The following is an 18695-nucleotide window of genomic DNA, read 5'->3' on the forward strand; positions in this document are numbered from 1 at the left end:
CGCTGCTCCTTACACTATATAACCCTCAGTCTGATCTCCATGTGGTCAGCTCTCCTCTCCTGACATCCTCTGTGCTGCTGGAGACTCTGTTCCTTACACTATATAACCCTCAGTCTGATCTCCATGTGGTCAGTGCTCCTCTCCTGACATCCTCTGTGCTGCTGGAGACGCTGCTCCTTACACTATATAACCCTCAGTCTGATCTCCATGTGGTCAGCTCTCCTCTCCTGACATCCTCTGTGCTGCTGGAGACTCTGTTCCTTACACTATATAACCCTCAGTCTGATCTCCATGTGGTCAGCGCTCCTCTCCTGACATCCTCTGTGCTGCTGGAGACTCTGCTCCTTACACTATATAACCCTCAGTCTGATCTCCATGTGGTCAGTGCTCCTCTCCTGACATCCTCTGTGCTGCTGGAGACTCCGCTCCTTACACTATATAACCCTCAGTCTGATCTCCATGTGGTCAGCGCTCCTCTCCTGACATCCTCTGTGCTGCTGGAGACTCTGCTCCTTACACTATATAACCCTCAGTCTGATCTCCATGTGGTCAGCGCTCCTCTCCTGACATCCTCTGTGCTGCTGGAGACTCTGCTCCTTACACTATATAACCCTCAGTCTGATCTCCATGTGGTCAGTGCTCCTCTCCTGACATCCTCTGTGCTGCTGGAGACTCTGCTCCTTACACTATATAACCCTCAGTCTGATCTCCATGTGGTCAGTGCTCCTCTCCTGACATCCTCTGTGCTGCTGGAGACTCTGCGCCTTACACTATATAACCCTCAGTCTGATCTCCATGTGGTCAGCGCTCCTCTCCTGACATCCTCTGTGCTGCTGGAGACTCTGCTCCTTACACTATATAACCCTCAGTCTGATCTCCATGTGGTCAGTGCTCCTCTCCTGACATCCTCTGTGCTGCTGGAGACTCTGCTCCTTACACTATATAACCCTCAGTCTGATCTCCATGTGGTCAGCGCTCCTCTCCTGACATCCTCTGTGCTGCTGGAGACTCTGCACCTTACACTATATAACCCTCAGTCTGATCTCCATGTGGTCAGCGCTCCTCTCCTGACATCCTCTGTGCTGCTGGAGACTCTGCTCCTTACACTATATAACCCTCAGTCTGATCTCCATGTGGTCAGCGCTCCTCTCCTGACATCCTCTGTGCTGCTGGACACTCTGCTCCTTACACTATATAACCCTCAGTCTGATCTCCATGTGGTCAGCGCTCCTCTCCTGACATCCTCTGTGCTGCTGGAGACTCTGCTCCTTACACTATATAACCCTCAGTCTGATCTCCATGTGGTCAGCTCTCCTCTCCTGACATCCTCTGTGCTGCTGGACACTCTGCTCCTTACACTATATAACCCTCAGTCTGATCTCCATGTGGTCAGCGCTCCTCTCCTGACATCCTCTGTGCTGCTGGAGACTCTGCTCCTTACACTATATAACCCTCAGTCTGATCTCCATGTGGTCAGCTCTCCTCTCCTGACATCCTCTGTGCTGCTTTTGTCCCTTGCTCTTGCAGTGTTTGTATCCTCCTGTGTGTGACTTGTGGCCATATGATTGGCTGCAGTGGTTCTAGGGGCGTGATCTAAGCAGCTGAGGAGTCAGGAGTAGAGGTCTCTGCAGTCTCTGAGGATTAGACCCCCTGAGGACCCCGAGGATCAGCCGCAGCTGCGTACAGGTACCAGGAGAGCTGGGTGTGAATAGTCTCCCATGAGCAGCAGAGCTGGGGTCACCCACAGGGCGAGAGGGGGAGGGGGAGAGAGGGGGAGGGGGAGAAGAAAGTGAAACTAACTTGTCTCTTCAGTGCGGGTTAACCCTATACTCTCCACAGACTGCTGAGCCAGTACATGTCCTGGAGAATGTGCCCATCTAGTTTGTCACATGAGTACAATATTCTGATAAAATATCAAGGAGAACGTCCCCCCTTAGACATCAGTCCAGAGCCCCTCACCTAGCTAAATCACTTCTCACACTTTGCACTGACGAGGGCCAACAGCCCGAAACATCGTGACTGCAAATTGAGGTTCTGATTGGGCTTTTATCCTAAGTCATATTGCACGACTCGTTAAAGGGTTGATTGTGACTTGTAGGATCACTGCTTCCAATAGGTGGCGCTATAGAGTTCAAGTCCTCTTTTTCTCCAAAGAGGCAATTTGCATATAATTCTTTGTTACAAATCATCAAAGTAACGATAAAATCACTATAAGGCCCCGGCCCCAGTATCAGTATAAGGCCACTGCCCCACTATCAGTTTAAGGCCACGGCCCCACTATCAGTATAAGGCCACAGCCCCACTATCAGTTTAAGGCCTCGTCCCCACTATCAGTATAAGGCCACGTCCCCACTATCAGTATAAGGCCACGTCCCCACGATCAGTATAAGGCCACGTCCCCACGATCAGTATAAGGCCACGTCCCCACGATCAGTATAAGGCCACGTCCCCACGATCAGTATAAGGCCACGTCCCCACGATCAGTATAAGGCCACGTCCCCACGATCAGTATAAGGCCACGTCCCCACGATCAGTATAAGGCCACGTCCCCACGATCAGTATAAGGCCACGTCCCCACGATCAGTATAAGGCCACGTCCCCACGATCAGTATAAGGCCACATCCCCACGATCAGTATAAGGCCACGGCCCCACTATCAGTATAAGGCCACATCCCCACGATCAGTATAAGGCCACGGCCCCACTATCAGTATCCGGTCAGTATTTTTTCTCAGGAGTTGGAGCCAAAACCAGGTGAGGAACAATCAGAGAAAAGGTAGAATAGAAACAAGTCACCAATTCTGCATTTATCACCCACTGCTGGGAAAGAATACTGACCGAATACTGACCGAATACTGATAGTGGGGCCGTGGCCTAAGGAAAGATATCCACAATGAAAATAAAAGCTCAGGTGAAACGCGCTGGGCAGCGACGGTGTCTGCGGGGGCCCGTACTGGCCGGCGGCGGTGTCTGTGGGGACCGGTACCGGCCGGCGGCGGTGTCTGTGGGGACCGGTACCGGCCGGCGGCGGTGTCTGCGGGGACCGGTACCAGCCGGCGACGGTGTCTGCGGGGATCGGTACCGGCCGACGGCGGTGTCTGCGGGGATCAGTACCGGCCGACGGCGGTGTCTGCGGGGATCAGTACCGGCCGACGGCGGTGTCTGCGGGGATCAGTACCGGCCGGCGGCGGTGTCTGTGGGGGCCCATACCGGCCGGCGGCGGTGTCTGTGGGGACCGGTACCGGCCGGCGGCGGTGTCTGTGGGGGCCCATACCGGCCGGCGGCGGTGTCTGCGGGGATCGGTACCGGCCGGCGGCGGTGTCTGCGGGGGCCATATATCATGTATTTATACCTATTTATTCTGCGCCTCTCATATGTATCTCTTTTTGCTGACCGCACAATGTTGTGATACATAATTGTTATTTATAAATATTGACCCTTTCTTCATCTATGCGGCATAGACCGGCAGGGGCTGCTCTTCTACTTTTATTAGCAGTTCTATATAACTTTATACGTCTGTTTGTGCTTATTCCTTGGGTCTTTGCTCTTTATCTTTTATCGGTGTACAAAATAAAACAATTCTCTAATTGTTATTTATATAATACATGTTATTATAATTCCACTTCCTGCTAATTTTGTTAAAATTGTGGATGTTTTTCTCTTACTGATTTTATTGTTACTTTGCTGATTTGTAATAAACAGTTGATATTTAATCATAATAATGTGTCTGTGTCACATATACTGTAGGTTTACTAATTCCAGTGGATACACAATGCTTGCTTTAATGAATTAATAATGTAATTAATGTGTTAATCTCCCGGAGTATTCAAAAAGGTATAGATCCACTGCAGGCACCTTATCGCCGTTACTGACATCCTCTGTGCTGCTGAGGACCTGAGCCTTCTACTATGTAATTTTCTGTCTGTGCCCCTCTATAAGATCAGTGCCCTCCTCTGCTGACATCCTCTGTGCTGCTGTCTTGCAGGCATGGTGCTCTTCAGTAAGTTTGTGGTCGGGATCTTCTCCCGGGAGGACAGCAGCACTTACCAATGGCTGATTGACCTCCTGCTGTCGGCAGAATTCAGCCAGTTGGTGAAAGACGTCCGTCCTGTCGCCATCACCAATACCGCGGGCGGCGGCTCCAGGAAATTCGCGGAGGAAATCGAGAAGGTCACGTTCGCCATCTTGTACCATTCAAAGAAAAGGGGACGACTTAATATCACCAACGTGACCGACTCCCTGTACGACCAGGAGCTCAGAGACCTGTCAGCGATCCTTGGTAATGCAGAAGTGGTACTGTGCAGCCACAGGTCAAGAGGAGCGGTACTGGGCAGGAGGAGCGGTACTGTGCAGACACTGGGCAGGAGGAGCGCTACTGTGCAGACACTGGGCAGGAGAAGCGGTACTGTGCAGGCACTGGGCGGGAGGAGCGGTACTGGGCAGGAGGAGCGGTACTGTGCAGGCACAGGTCTGGAGGAGCGGTACTGGGCAGGAGGAGCGGTACTGTGCAGACACTGGGCAGGAGGAGCGGTACTGTGCAGACACTGGGCGGGAGGAGCGCTACTGTGCAGACACTGGGCGGGAGGAGCGCTACTGTGCAGACACTGGGCGGGAGGAGCGCTACTGTGCAGACACTGGGCGGGAGGAGCGGTACTGTGCAGACACTGGGCGGGAGGAGCGGTACTGTGCAGGCACTGGGCGGGAGGAGCGGTACTGTGCAGGCACTGGGCGGGAGGAGCGGTACTGTGCAGGCACTGGGCGGGAGGAGCTGTACTGTGCAGGCACTGGGCGGGAGGAGCGGTACTGTGCAGACACTGGGCGGGAGGAGCGGTACTGTCAAGACACTGGGCGGGAGGAGCGGTACTGTGCAGACACTGGGCGGGAGGAGCGGTACTGTGCAGACACTGGGCGGGAGGAGCGGTACTGTGCAGACACTGGGCGGGAGGAGCGGTACTGTGCAGACACTGGGCGGGAGGAGCGGTACTGTGCAGGCACTGGGCGGGAGGAGCGGTACTGCGCAGACACTGGGCGGGAGGAGCGGTATTGTGCAGGCACTGGGCGGGAGGAGCGGTACTGGGCAGGAGGAGCGGTACTGTGCAGACACTGGGCAGGAGGAGCGGTACTGTGCAGACACTGGGCGGGAGGAGCGGTACTGTGCAGACACAGGTCTGGAGGAGCGGTACTGGGCAGGAGGAGCGGTACTGTGCAGGCACAGGTCTGGAGGAGCGGTACTGGGCAGGAGGAGCGGTACTGTGCAGACACTGGGCGGGAGGAGCGCTACTGTGCAGACACTGGGCGGGAGGAGCGCTACTGTGCAGACACTGGGCGGGAGGAGCGGTACTGTGCAGACACTGGGCGGGAGGAGCGGTACTGTGCAGGCACTGGGCGGGAGGAGCGGTACTGCGCAGACACTGGGCGGGAGGAGCGGTACTGCGCAGACACTGGGCGGGAGGAGCGGTACTGCGCAGACACTGGGCGGGAGGAGCTTCTCGCAAAATTAGAATATCATGAAAAAGTTAATTTATTTCAGTTCTTCAATACAAAAAGTGACACTCCTATATTATATAGAGTCATTACACGCAGAGGGATCTATTATATAGAGTCATTACACGCAGAGGGATCTATTATATAGAGTCATTACACGCAGAGGGATCTATTATATAGATTCATTACACGCAGAGGGATCTATTATATAGAGTCATTACACGCAGAGGGATCTATTATATAGAGTCATTACACGCAGAGGGATCTATTATATAGAGTCATTACACGCAGAGGGATCTATTATATAGAGTCATTACACGCAGAGGGATCTTTTATATAGAGTCATTACACACAGGGATCTATAATATAGAGTCATTACACACAGAGGGATCTATTATATAGAGTCATTACACACAGAGGGATCTATTATATAGAGTCATTACACACACAGTGATCTATTATATAGAGTCATTACAGACACAGGGATCTATTATATAGAGTCATTACACACAGATGGATCTATTATATAGAGTCATTACACGCAGAGGGATCTATTATATAGAGTCATTCCACACAGAGGGATCTATTATATAGAGTCATTCCACACAGAGGGATCTATTATATAGAGTCATTACACGCAGAGGGATCTATTATATAGAGTCATTACACACAGGGGGATCTATTATATAGAGTCATTACACGCAGATGGATCTATTATATAGAGTCATTACACACAGAGGGATCTATTATATAGAGTCATTACACACAGGGATCTATTATATAGAGTCATTACACGCAGAGGGATCTATTATATAGTCATTACACACAGAGGGATCTATTATATAGAGTCATTACACACAGGGATCTATTATATAGAGTCATTACACGCAGAGGGATCTATTATATAGTCATTACACACAGAGGGATCTATTATATAGAGTCATTACACACAGAGGGATCTATTTCACGTGTTTATTTCTGTTAATGTTGATGATGATGGCTTACAGCCAATGAGAACACAAAAGTCATTATCTCAGTAAATAAGAATAATTAACAAAAAACACCTGCAAAGGCTTCCTAAGCGTTTAAAAAGGTCCCTTAGTCTGTTTCAGTAGGCTCCACAATCATAGGGAAGACTGCTGACTTGACAGATGTCCAGAAGGCAGTCATTGACACACTCCACAAGGAGGGTAAACCACAAAAGGTCATTGCTATAGAAGCTGGCTGGTCACAGAGTGCTGTATCCAAGCATATTAATGGGAAGTTGAGTGGAAGGAGAAAGTGTGGTAGAAAAAGGTGCAGAAGGGGAGGGGAGGGGCGGGGGAGGGTTTGCTGAGGGAGATGATCCCTGTGACATTGTTTCTTCCAGTCCTTATCTTTCTGCCTGACAATACTCTGCACTGCTAGTTCAGGAACTCTACTTGACCTGTGCTTAGCTTCACTCCTGACTTGAATCCTTTTCTCTTGCAGGGGCGCCTCTGTCAGATGCAGAACACACACCACCTTTCTCTTCGGCTCCAGACAGACAGTAAACAACTTCCCCACAATCCCCCTGGGGCTGTGATAAAACACTCCCCTTCTCCTGTGACTGTGTTAACCCCTCTAGTTGCTGGATGCTTCTGGAGCACAACACTTCCTGTCTCATGTACTTGTGTTACTTCTAATAGTTGCTGATTGCTTTTAAAGTAACACCATTACTCCTGCATGTCTCACTCTACAACAGCACTACTTCTGCATGTCACACTCTGCAACAGCACTACTTCTGCATGTCACACTCTACAACAGCACTACTTCTGCATGTCACACTCTACAACAGCACTACTTCTGCATGTCACACTCTACAACAGCACTACTTCTGCAAGTCACACTCTACAACAGCACTGCTTCTGCATGTCACACTCTACAACAGCATTGCTTCTGCATGTCACACTCTACAACAGCACTACTTCTGCATGTCACACTCTGCAACAGCACTACTTCTGCATGTCACACTCTACTACAGCACTACTTCTGCATGTCACACTCTACAACAGCACTATTTCTGCCTGTCACACTCTGCAACAGCACTACTTCTGTATGTCACACTGTACTACAGCACTACTTCTGCATGTCACACTCTACAACGCACTACTTCTGCATGTCACACTCTGCAACAGCACTACTTCTGCATGTCACACTCTACTACAGCACTACTTCTGCATGTCACACTCTACAACAGCACTACTTCTGCATGTCACACTCTACAACAGCACTACTTCTGCATGTCACACTCTACTACAGCACTACTTCTGCATGTCACATTCTGCAACAGCACTACTTCTGCATGTCACACTATACAACAGCACTACTTCTGCATGTCACACTCTACAACAGCACTACTTCTGCATGTCACACTTGGCAACAGCACTACTTCTGCATGTCACACTCTACAACAGCACTACTCCTGCATGTCACACTCTGCAACAGCACTACTTCTGCATGTCACACTCTGCAACAGCACTACTTCTGCATGTCACACTCTGCAACAGCACTACTTCTGCATGTCACACTCTACAACAGCACTACTTCTGCATGTCACACTTGGCAACAGCACTACTTCTGCATGTCACACTCTACAACAGCACTACTCCTGCATGTCACACTCTGCAACAGCACTACTTCTGCATGTCACACTCTGCAACAGCACTACTTCTGCATGTCACACTCTGCAACAGCACTACTTCTGCATGTCACACTCTACAACAGCACTACTCCTGCATGTCACACTCTGCAACAGCACTACTTCTGCATGTCACACTCTGCAACAGCACTACTTCTGCATGTCACACTCTACAACAGCACTACTTCTGCATGTCACACTCTGCAACAGCACTACTTCTGCATGTCACACTCTACAACAGCACTACTTCTGCATGTCACACTCTACAACAGCACTACTTCTGCATGTCACACTCTACAACAGCACTACTTCTGCAAGTCACACTCTACAACAGCACTGCTTCTGCATGTCACACTCTACAACAGCATTGCTTCTGCATGTCACACTCTACAACAGCACTACTTCTGCATGTCACACTCTGCAACAGCACTACTTCTGCATGTCACACTCTACTACAGCACTACTTCTGCATGTCACACTCTACAACAGCACTATTTCTGCCTGTCACACTCTGCAACAGCACTACTTCTGTATGTCACACTGTACTACAGCACTACTTCTGCATGTCACACTCTACAACGCACTACTTCTGCATGTCACACTCTGCAACAGCACTACTTCTGCATGTCACACTCTACTACAGCACTACTTCTGCATGTCACACTCTACAACAGCACTACTTCTGCATGTCACACTCTACAACAGCACTACTTCTGCATGTCACACTCTACTACAGCACTACTTCTGCATGTCACATTCTGCAACAGCACTACTTCTGCATGTCACACTATACAACAGCACTACTTCTGCATGTCACACTCTACAACAGCACTACTTCTGCATGTCACACTTGGCAACAGCACTACTTCTGCATGTCACACTCTACAACAGCACTACTCCTGCATGTCACACTCTACAACAGCACTACTCCTGCATGTCACACTCTGCAACAGCACTACTTCTGCATGTCACACTCTGCAACAGCACTACTTCTGCATGTCACACTCTGCAACAGCACTACTTCTGCATGTCACACTCTACAACAGCACTACTTCTGCATGTCACACTCTACAACAGCACTACTCCTGCATGTCACACTCTACAACAGCACTACTTCTGCATGTCACACTTGGCAACAGCACTACTTCTGCATGTCACACTCTACAACAGCACTACTCCTGCATGTCACACTCTGCAACAGCACTACTTCTGCATGTCACACTCTGCAACAGCACTACTTCTGCATGTCACACTCTGCAACAGCACTACTTCTGCATGTCACACTCTGCAACAGCACTACTCCTGCATGTCACACTCTACAACAGCACTACTCCTGCATGTCACACTCTGCAACAGCACTACTTCTGCATGTCACACTCTGCAACAGCACTACTTCTGCAAGTCACACTCTGCAACAGCACTACTTCTGCATGTCACACTCTGCAACAGCACTACTTCTGCATGTCACACTCTACAACAGCACTACTTCTGCATGTCACACTCTACAACAGCACTACTTCTGCATGTCACACTCTGCAACAGCACTACTTCTGCATGTCACACTCTACAACAGCACTACTTCTGCATGTCACACTCTACAACAGCACTACTTCTGCATGTCACACTCTACAACAGCACTACTTCTGCATGTCACACTCTGCAACAGCACTACTTCTGCATGTCACACATAATGTTGATGTTTAACAGAAATAAACACATGAAATAGATCCCTCTGTCTCTAATGACTCTATATAATAGATCCCTCTGTCTCTAATGACTCTATATAATAGATCGCTCTGTCTCTAATGACTCTATATAATAGATCCCTCTGTCTGTAATGACTCTATATAATAGATCCCTCCGTGTGTAATGACTCTATATAATAGATCCCTCCGTGTGTAATGACTCTATATAATAGATCCTTCTGCGTGTAATGAGTCTATATAATAGATCCCTCTGCGTGTAATGACTCTATATAATAGATCCCTCTGCGTGTAATGACTCTGTATAATAGATCCCTCTGCCTGTAATAACCCTATATAATAGATCCCTCTGTGTGTAATGACTCTATATAATAGATCCCTCTGTGTGTAATAACCCTATATAATAGATCCCTCTGCGTGTAATGACTCTATATAATAGATCCCTCTGTGTGTAATGGCTCTATATAATAGATCCCTCTGCGTGTAATGACTCTATATAATAGATCCCTCTGCGTGTAATGGCTCTATATAATAGATCCCTCTGCGTGTAATGACTCTATATAATAGATCCCTCTGCGTGTAATGGCTCTATATAATAGATCCCTCTGCATGTAATGACTCTATATAATAGATTCCTCTGTGTGTAATGGCTCTATATAATAGATCTCTCTGCGTGTAATGACTCTATATAATAGATCCCTCTGTGTGTAATGACTCTATATAATAGATCCCTCTGTGTGTAATGGCTCTATATAATAGATCCCTCTGTGTGTAATGACTATATAATAGATCCCTCTGTGTGTAATGACTCTATATAATAGATCCCTCTGTGTGTAATGACTCTATATAATAGATCCCTCTGCGTGTAATGACTCTATATAATAGATCCCTCTGCGTGTAATGACTCTATATAATAGACCCCTCTGCGTGTAATGACTCTATATAATAGACCCCTCTGCGTGTAACGACTCTATATAATAGATCCCTCTGTGTGTAATGACTCTATATAATAGATCCCTCTGTGTGTAGTGGCTCTATATAATAGATCCCTCTGTGTGTAATGACTCTATATAATAGATCCCTCTGTGTGTAATGACTCTATATAATAGATCCCTCTGTGTGTAATGACTCTATATAATAGATCCCTCTGTGTGTAATGGCTCTATATAATAGATCCCTCTGCGTGTAATGGCTCTATATAATAGATCCCTCTGCGTGTAATGGCTCTATATAATAGATCCCTCTGTGTGTAATGGCTCTATATAATAGATCCCTCTGTGTGTAATGACTATATAATAGATCCCTCTGCGTGTAATGGCTCTATATAATAGATCCCTCTGTGTGTAATGACTATATAATAGATCCCTCTGTGTGTAATGACTATATAATAGATCCCTCTGTGTGTAATGACTCTATATAATAGATCCCTCTGTGTGTAATGACTTTATGTAATAGATCAGTCTGTGTGTAATGACTCTATATAATAGATCCCTCTGTGAGTAATGACTCTATATAATAGATCCCTCTGTGAGTAATGACTCTATATAATAGATCCCTCTGTGTGTAATGACTCTATATAATAGATCCCTCTGTGTGTAATGACTCTATATAATAGATCGCTCTGCGTGTAGTGACTCTATATAATAGATCCCTCTGCGGGTAATGACTCTATATAATAGATCCCTCTGTGAGTAATGACTCTATATAATAGATCGCTCTGTGTGTAATGACTCTATATAATAGATCGCTCTGCGTGTAGTGACTCTATATAATAGATCCCTCTGCGGGTAATGACTCTATATAATAGATCCCTCTGCGAGTAATGACTATATATAATAGATCGCTCTGTGTGTAATGACTCTATATAATAGATCGCTCTGCGTGTAGTGACTCTATATAATAGATCCCTCTGCGGGTAATGACTCTATATAATAGATCCCTCTGTGAGTAATGACTCTATATAATAGATCGCTCTGCGTGTAATGACTCTATATAATAGATCCCTCTGTGTGTAATGACTCTATATAATAGATCCCTCTGTGAGTAATGACTCTATATAATAGATCGCTCTGTGTGTAATGACTCTATATAATAGATCGCTCTGTGTGTAATGACTCTATATAATAGATCGCTCTGCGTGTAATGACTCTATATAATAGATCGCTCTGTGTGTAATGACTCTATATAATAGATCCCTCTGTGTGTAATGACTCTATATAATAGATCCCTCTGTGTGTAATGACTCTATATAATAGATCGCTCTGCGTGTAATGACTCTATATAATAGATCCCTCTGCGTGTAGTGACTCTATATAATAGATCGCTCTGCGTGTAATGACTCTATATAATAGATCCCTCTGTGTGTAATGACTCTATATAATAGATCCCTCTGCGTGTAATGACTCTATATAATAGATCGCTCTGTGTGTAATGACTCTATATAATAGATCGCTCTGCGTGTAATGACTATATAATAGATCCCTCTGCGTGTAGTGACTCTATATAATAGATCGCTCTGCGTGTAATGACTCTATATAATAGATCCCTCTGTGTGTAATGACTCTATATAATAGATCCCTCTGCGTGTAATGACTATATTATAGATCCCTCTGTGTGTAATGACTCTATATAATAGATCCCTCTGTGTGTAATGACTCTATATAATAGATCACTCTGCGTGTAATGACTCTATAATAGATCCTACTGTGTGTAATGACTCTATATAATAGATCCCTCTGTGTGTAATGACTCTATATAATAGATCCCTTTGTGTGTAATGACTATATAATAGATCCCTCTGTGTGTAATGACTCTATATAATAGATCGCTCTGTGTGTAATGACTCTATATAATAGATCCCTCTGCGTGTAATGACTCTATATAATAGATCCCTCTGTGTGTAATGACTCTATATAATAGATCCCTCTGTGTGTAATGACTCTATATAATAGATCGCTCTGTGTGTAATGACTCTATATAATAGATCCTTCTGTGTGTAATGACTCTATATAATAGATCGCTCTGTGTGTAATGACTCTATACAATAGATCACTCTGCGTGTAATGACTCTATAATAGATCCTTCTGTGTGTAATGACTCTATATAATAGATCGCTCTGTGTGTAATGACTCTATATAATAGATCCCTCTGTGTGTAATGACTCTATATAATAGATCCCTCTGTGTGTAATGACTATATTATAGATCCCTCTGTGTGTAATGACTCTATATAATAGATCCCTCTGCGTGTAATGACTATATTATAGATCCCTCTGTGTGTAATGACTCTATATAATAGATCCCTCTGTGTGTAATGACTCTATATAATAGATCGCTCTGTGTGTAATGACTCTATATAATAGATCCTTCTGTGTGTAATGACTCTATATTATAGATCCCTCTGTGTGTAATGACTCTATATAATAGATCCCTCTGCGTGTAATGACTATATTATAGATCCCTCTGTGTGTAATGACTATATAATAGATCCCTCTGCGTGTAATGACTATATTATAGATCACTCTGTGTGTAATGACTCTGTATAATAGATCCCTCTGCGTGTAATGACTCTATATAATAGATCCCTCTGTGTGTAATGACTCTATAATAGATCACTCTGTGTGTAATGACTCTATATAATAGATCCCTCTGCGTGTAATGACTCTATATAATAGATCCCTCTGTGAGTAATGACTCTATATAATAGATCCCTCTGTGAGTAATGACTCTATATAATAGATCGCTCTGTGTGTAATGACTCTATATAATAGATCGCTCTGCGTGTAGTGACTCTATATAATAGATCCCTCTGCGGGTAATGACTCTATATAATAGATCCCTCTGTGAGTAATGACTATATATAATAGATCGCTCTGTGTGTAATGACTCTATATAATAGATCGCTCTGCGTGTAGTGACTGTATATAATAGATCCCTCTGCGGGTAATGACTCTATATAATAGATCCCTCTGTGAGTAATGACTCTATATAATAGATCGCTCTGTGTGTAGTGACTCTATATAATAGATCGCTCTGTGTGTAATGACTCTATATAATAGATCCCTCTGTGTGTAATGACTCTATGTAATAGATCCCTCTGCATGTAATGACTATATTATAGATCCTTCTGTGTGTAATGACTCTATATAATAGATCCCTCTGTGTGTAATGACTCTATATAATAGATCACTCTGCGTGTAATGACTCTATATAATAGATCCCTCTGTGTGTAATGACTCTATATAATAGATCCCTCTGCATGTAATGACTATATTATAGATCCTTCTGTGTGTAATGACTCTATATAATAGATCCCTCTGTGTGTAATGACTCTATATAATAGATCCCTTTGTGTGTAATGACTATATAATAGATCCCTCTGTGTGTAATGACTCTATATAATAGATCCCTCTGTGTGTAATGACTCTATATAATAGATCGCTCTGTGTGTAATGACTCTATATAATAGATCCTTCTGTGTGTAATGACTCTATATAATAGATCGCTCTGTGTGTAATGACTCTATATAATAGATCCCTCTGTGTGTAATGACTCTATATAATAGATCCCTCTGCGTGTAATGACTATATTATAGATCCCTCTGTGTGTAATGACTCTATATAATAGATCCCTCTGTGTGTAATGACTCTATATAATAGATCACTCTGCGTGTAATGACTCTATAATAGATCCTTCTGTGTGTAATGACTCTATATAATAGATCGCTCTGTGTGTAATGACTCTATATAATAGATCCCTCTGTGTGTAATGACTCTATATAATAGATCCCTCTGCGTGTAATGACTATATTATAGATCCCTCTGTGTGTAATGACTCTATATAATAGATCAGTCTGTGTGTAATGACTCTGTATAATAGATCCCTCTGTGTGTAATGACTCTATATAATAGATCCCTCTGTGTGTAATGACTCTATAATAGATCACTCTGTGTGTAATGACTCTATATAATAGATCCCTCTGCGTGTAATGACTATATAATAGATCGCTTTGTGTGTAATGACTCTATATAATAGATCCCTCTGCATGTAATGACTCTATATAATAGATCGCTCTGTGTGTAATGACTCTATATTATAGATCCCTCTGTGTGTAATGACTCTATATTATAGATCGCTCTGTGTGTAATGACTCTATATAAAAGATCCCTCTGCGTATAGTGACTCTATATAATAGATCCCTCTGCGGGTAATGACTCTATATAATAGATCCCTCTGTGGGTAATGACTCTATATAATAGATCTCTCTGTGTGTAATGACTCTATATAATAGATCCCTCTGTGTGTAATGACTCTATATAATAGATCACTCTGTGTGTAATGACTCTATATAATAGATCCCTCTGTGTGTAATGACTCTATATAATAGATCCCTCTGTGAGTAATGACTCTATATAATAGATCCCTCTGTGTGTAATGACTCTATATAATAGATTCTTCTGTGTGTAATGACTCTATATAATAGATCCCTCTGCGTGTAATGACTCTATATAATAGATCCCTCTGTGTAATGACTCTATATAATAGATCCCTCTGTGTGTAATGACTCTATATAATAGATCGCTCTGCGTGTAATGACTCTATATAATAGATCGCTCTGCGTGTAATTACTCTATATAATAGATCCCTCTGTGTGTAATGACTCTATATAATAGATCACTCTGCGTGTAATGACTCTATAATAGATCCTTCTGTGTGTAATGACTCTATATAATAGATCCCTCTGTGTGTAATGACTCTATATAATAGATCCCTCTGCGTGTAATGACTCTATATAATAGATCGCTCTGCGTGTAATGACTCTATATAATAGATCCCTCTGTGTGTAATGACTCTATATAATAGATCACTCTGCGTGTAATGACTCTATAATAGATCCTTCTGTGTGTAATTACTCTATATAATAGATCCCTCTGTGTGTAATGACTCTATATAATAGATCCCTCTGTGTGTAATGACTCTATATAATAGATCTCTCTGTGTATAATGACTCTATATAATAGATCCCTCTGTGGGTAATGACTCTATATAATAGATCCCTCTGTGTGTAATGACTCTATATAATAGATCAGTCTGTGTGTAATGACTCTGTATAATAGATCAGTCTGTGTGTAATGACTCTTTATAATAGATCCCTCTGTGTGTAATGACTCTATATAATAGATCAGTCTGTGTGTAATGACTCTGTATAATAGATCCCTCTGTGTGTAATGACTCTGTATAATAGATCCCTCTGTGTGTAATGACTCTGTATAATAGATCCCTCTGCGTGTAATGACTGTATATAATAGATCCCTCTGTGTGTAATGACTCTATATAATAGATCCCTCTGCGTGTAATGACTGTATATAATAGATCCCTCTGTGTGTAATGACTCTATATAATAGATCCCTCTGTGTGTAATGACTCTATATAATAGATCCCTCTGCGTGTAATGACTCTATATAATAGATCCCTCTGTGTGTAATGACTCTATATAATAGATCCCTCTGTGTGTAATGACTCTATATAATAGATCCCTTTGTGTGTAATGACTCTATATAATAGATCCCTCTGTGTGTAATGACTCTATATAATAGATCCCTCTGTGTGTAATGACTCTATATAATAGATCCCTCTGTGTGTAATGACTCTATATAATAGATCCCTCTGTGTGTAATGACTCTATATAATAGATCGCTCTGTGTGTAATGACTCTATATAATAGATCCCTCTGTGTGTAATGACTCTATATAATAGATCCCTCTGTGTGTAATGACTCTATATAATAGATCCCTCTGTGTGTAATGACTCTATATAATAGATCCCTCTGTGTGTAATGGCTCTATATAATAGATCCCTCTGCGTGTAATGGCTCTATATAATAGATCCCTCTGTGTGTAATGGCTCTATATAATAGATCCCTCTGTGTGTAATGACTATATAATAGATCCCTCTGTGTGTAATGACTCTATAATAGATCCCTCTGTGTGTAATGACTCTATATAATAGATCCCTCTGTGTGTAATGACTTTATATAATAGATCCCTCTGTGTGTAATGACTCTATATAATAGATGCCTCTGTGAGTAATGACTCTATATAATAGATCCCTCTGTGAGTAATGACTCTATATAATAGATCGCTCTGTGTGTAATGACTCTATATAATAGATCGCTCTGCGTGTAGTGACTCTATATAATAGATCCCTCTGCGGGTAATGACTCTATATAATAGATCCCTCTGTGAGTAATGACTCTATATAATAGATCGCTCTGCGTGTAGTGACTCTATATAATAGATCCCTCTGCGGGTAATGACTCTATATAATAGATCCCTCTGTGAGTAATGACTCTATATAATAGATCGCTCTGTGTGTAGTGACTCTATATAATAGATCGCTCTGTGTGTAATGACTCTATATAATAGATCGCTCTGTGTGTAATGACTCTATATAATAGATCGCTCTGTGTGTAATGACTCTATTTAATAGATCGCTCTGCGTGTAATGACTATATAATAGATCCCTCTGCGTGTAGTGACTCTATATAATAGATCGCTCTGCGTGTAATGACTCTATATAATAGATCCCTCTGTGTGTAATGACTCTATATAATAGATCACTCTGCGTGTAATGACTCTATATAATAGATCCCTCTGTGTGTAATGACTCTATATAATAGATCCCTCTGCGTGTAATGACTATATTATAGATCCCTCTGTGTGTAATGACTCTATATAATAGATCCCTCTGTGTGTAATGACTCTATATAATAGATCACTCTGCGTGTAATGACTCTATATAATAGATCCCTCTGTGTGTAATGACTCTATATAATAGATCACTCTGTGTGTAATGACTCTATATAATAGATCCTTCTGTGTGTAATGACTCTATATAATAGATCCCTTTGTGTGTAATGACTCTATATAATAGATCCCTCTGTGTGTAATGACTCTATATAATAGATCCCTCTGTGTATAATGACTCTATATAATAGATCGCTCTGTGTATAATGACTCTATATAATAGATCACTCTGTGTGTAATGACTCTATATAATAGATCCTTCTGTGTGTAATGACTCTATATAATAGATCCCTTTGTGTGTAATGACTCTATATAATAGATCCCTCTGTGTGTAATGACTCTATATAATAGATCCCTCTGTGTGTAATGACTCTATATAATAGATCCCTCTGTGTGTAATGACTCTATATAATAGATCGCTCTGTGTGTAATGACTCTATATAATAGATCCTTCTGTGTGTAATGACTCTATATAATAGATCGCTCTGTGTGTAATGACTCTATATAATAGATCCCTCTGTGTGTAATGACTCTATATAATAGATCCCTCTGCGTGTAATGACTATATTATAGATCCCTCTGTGTGTAATGACTCTATATAATAGATCCCTCTGTGTGTAATGACTCTATATAATAGATCCCTCTGCGTGTAATGACTATATTATAGATCCCTCTGTGTGTAATGACTCTATATAATAGATCCCTCTGCCTGTAATAACCCTATATAATAGATCAGTCTGTGTGTAATGACTCTGTATAATAGATCCCTCTGCGTGTAATGACTCTATATAATAGATCCCTCTGTGTGTAATGACTCTATAATAGATCACTCTGTGTGTAATGACTCTATATAATAGATCCCTCTACGTGTAATGACTCTATATAATAGATCCCTCTGTGAGTATTGACTCTATATAATAGATCCCTCTGTGTGTAGTGACTATATACAATAGATCGCTCTGTGTGTAATGACTCTATATAATAGATCGCTCTGCGTGTAGTGACTCTATATAATAGATCCCTCTGCGGGTAATGACTCTATATAAT

The 18695-nt window shown here is 42.9% G+C and overlaps 1 protein-coding gene across 1 annotated transcript in view; it reads left to right on the top strand.

The window, feature by feature from the left end:
• Positions 1–1554: 1554 nt before the first annotated feature.
• Positions 1555–18695, top strand: part of LOC141249481 (uncharacterized) — a 35582-nt gene continuing 18441 nt past the window's right edge. Inside the window, exons 1-2 of the mRNA XM_073669630.1 lie at positions 1555–1686; positions 3984–4277. Of these exons, the coding sequence (XP_073525731.1) occupies positions 3986–4277 (292 nt within the window). The 5' untranslated portion in view covers positions 1555–1686; positions 3984–3985. The remainder of the gene's footprint in view (positions 1687–3983; positions 4278–18695) is intronic.

The sequence above is a fragment of the Phyllobates terribilis genome, unplaced genomic scaffold, assembly GCF_046119375.1.
Source record: "Phyllobates terribilis strain yellow unplaced genomic scaffold, ASM4611937v1 Scaffold_4607__1_contigs__length_58978, whole genome shotgun sequence".
NCBI lineage: Eukaryota > Metazoa > Chordata > Amphibia > Anura > Dendrobatidae > Phyllobates > Phyllobates terribilis.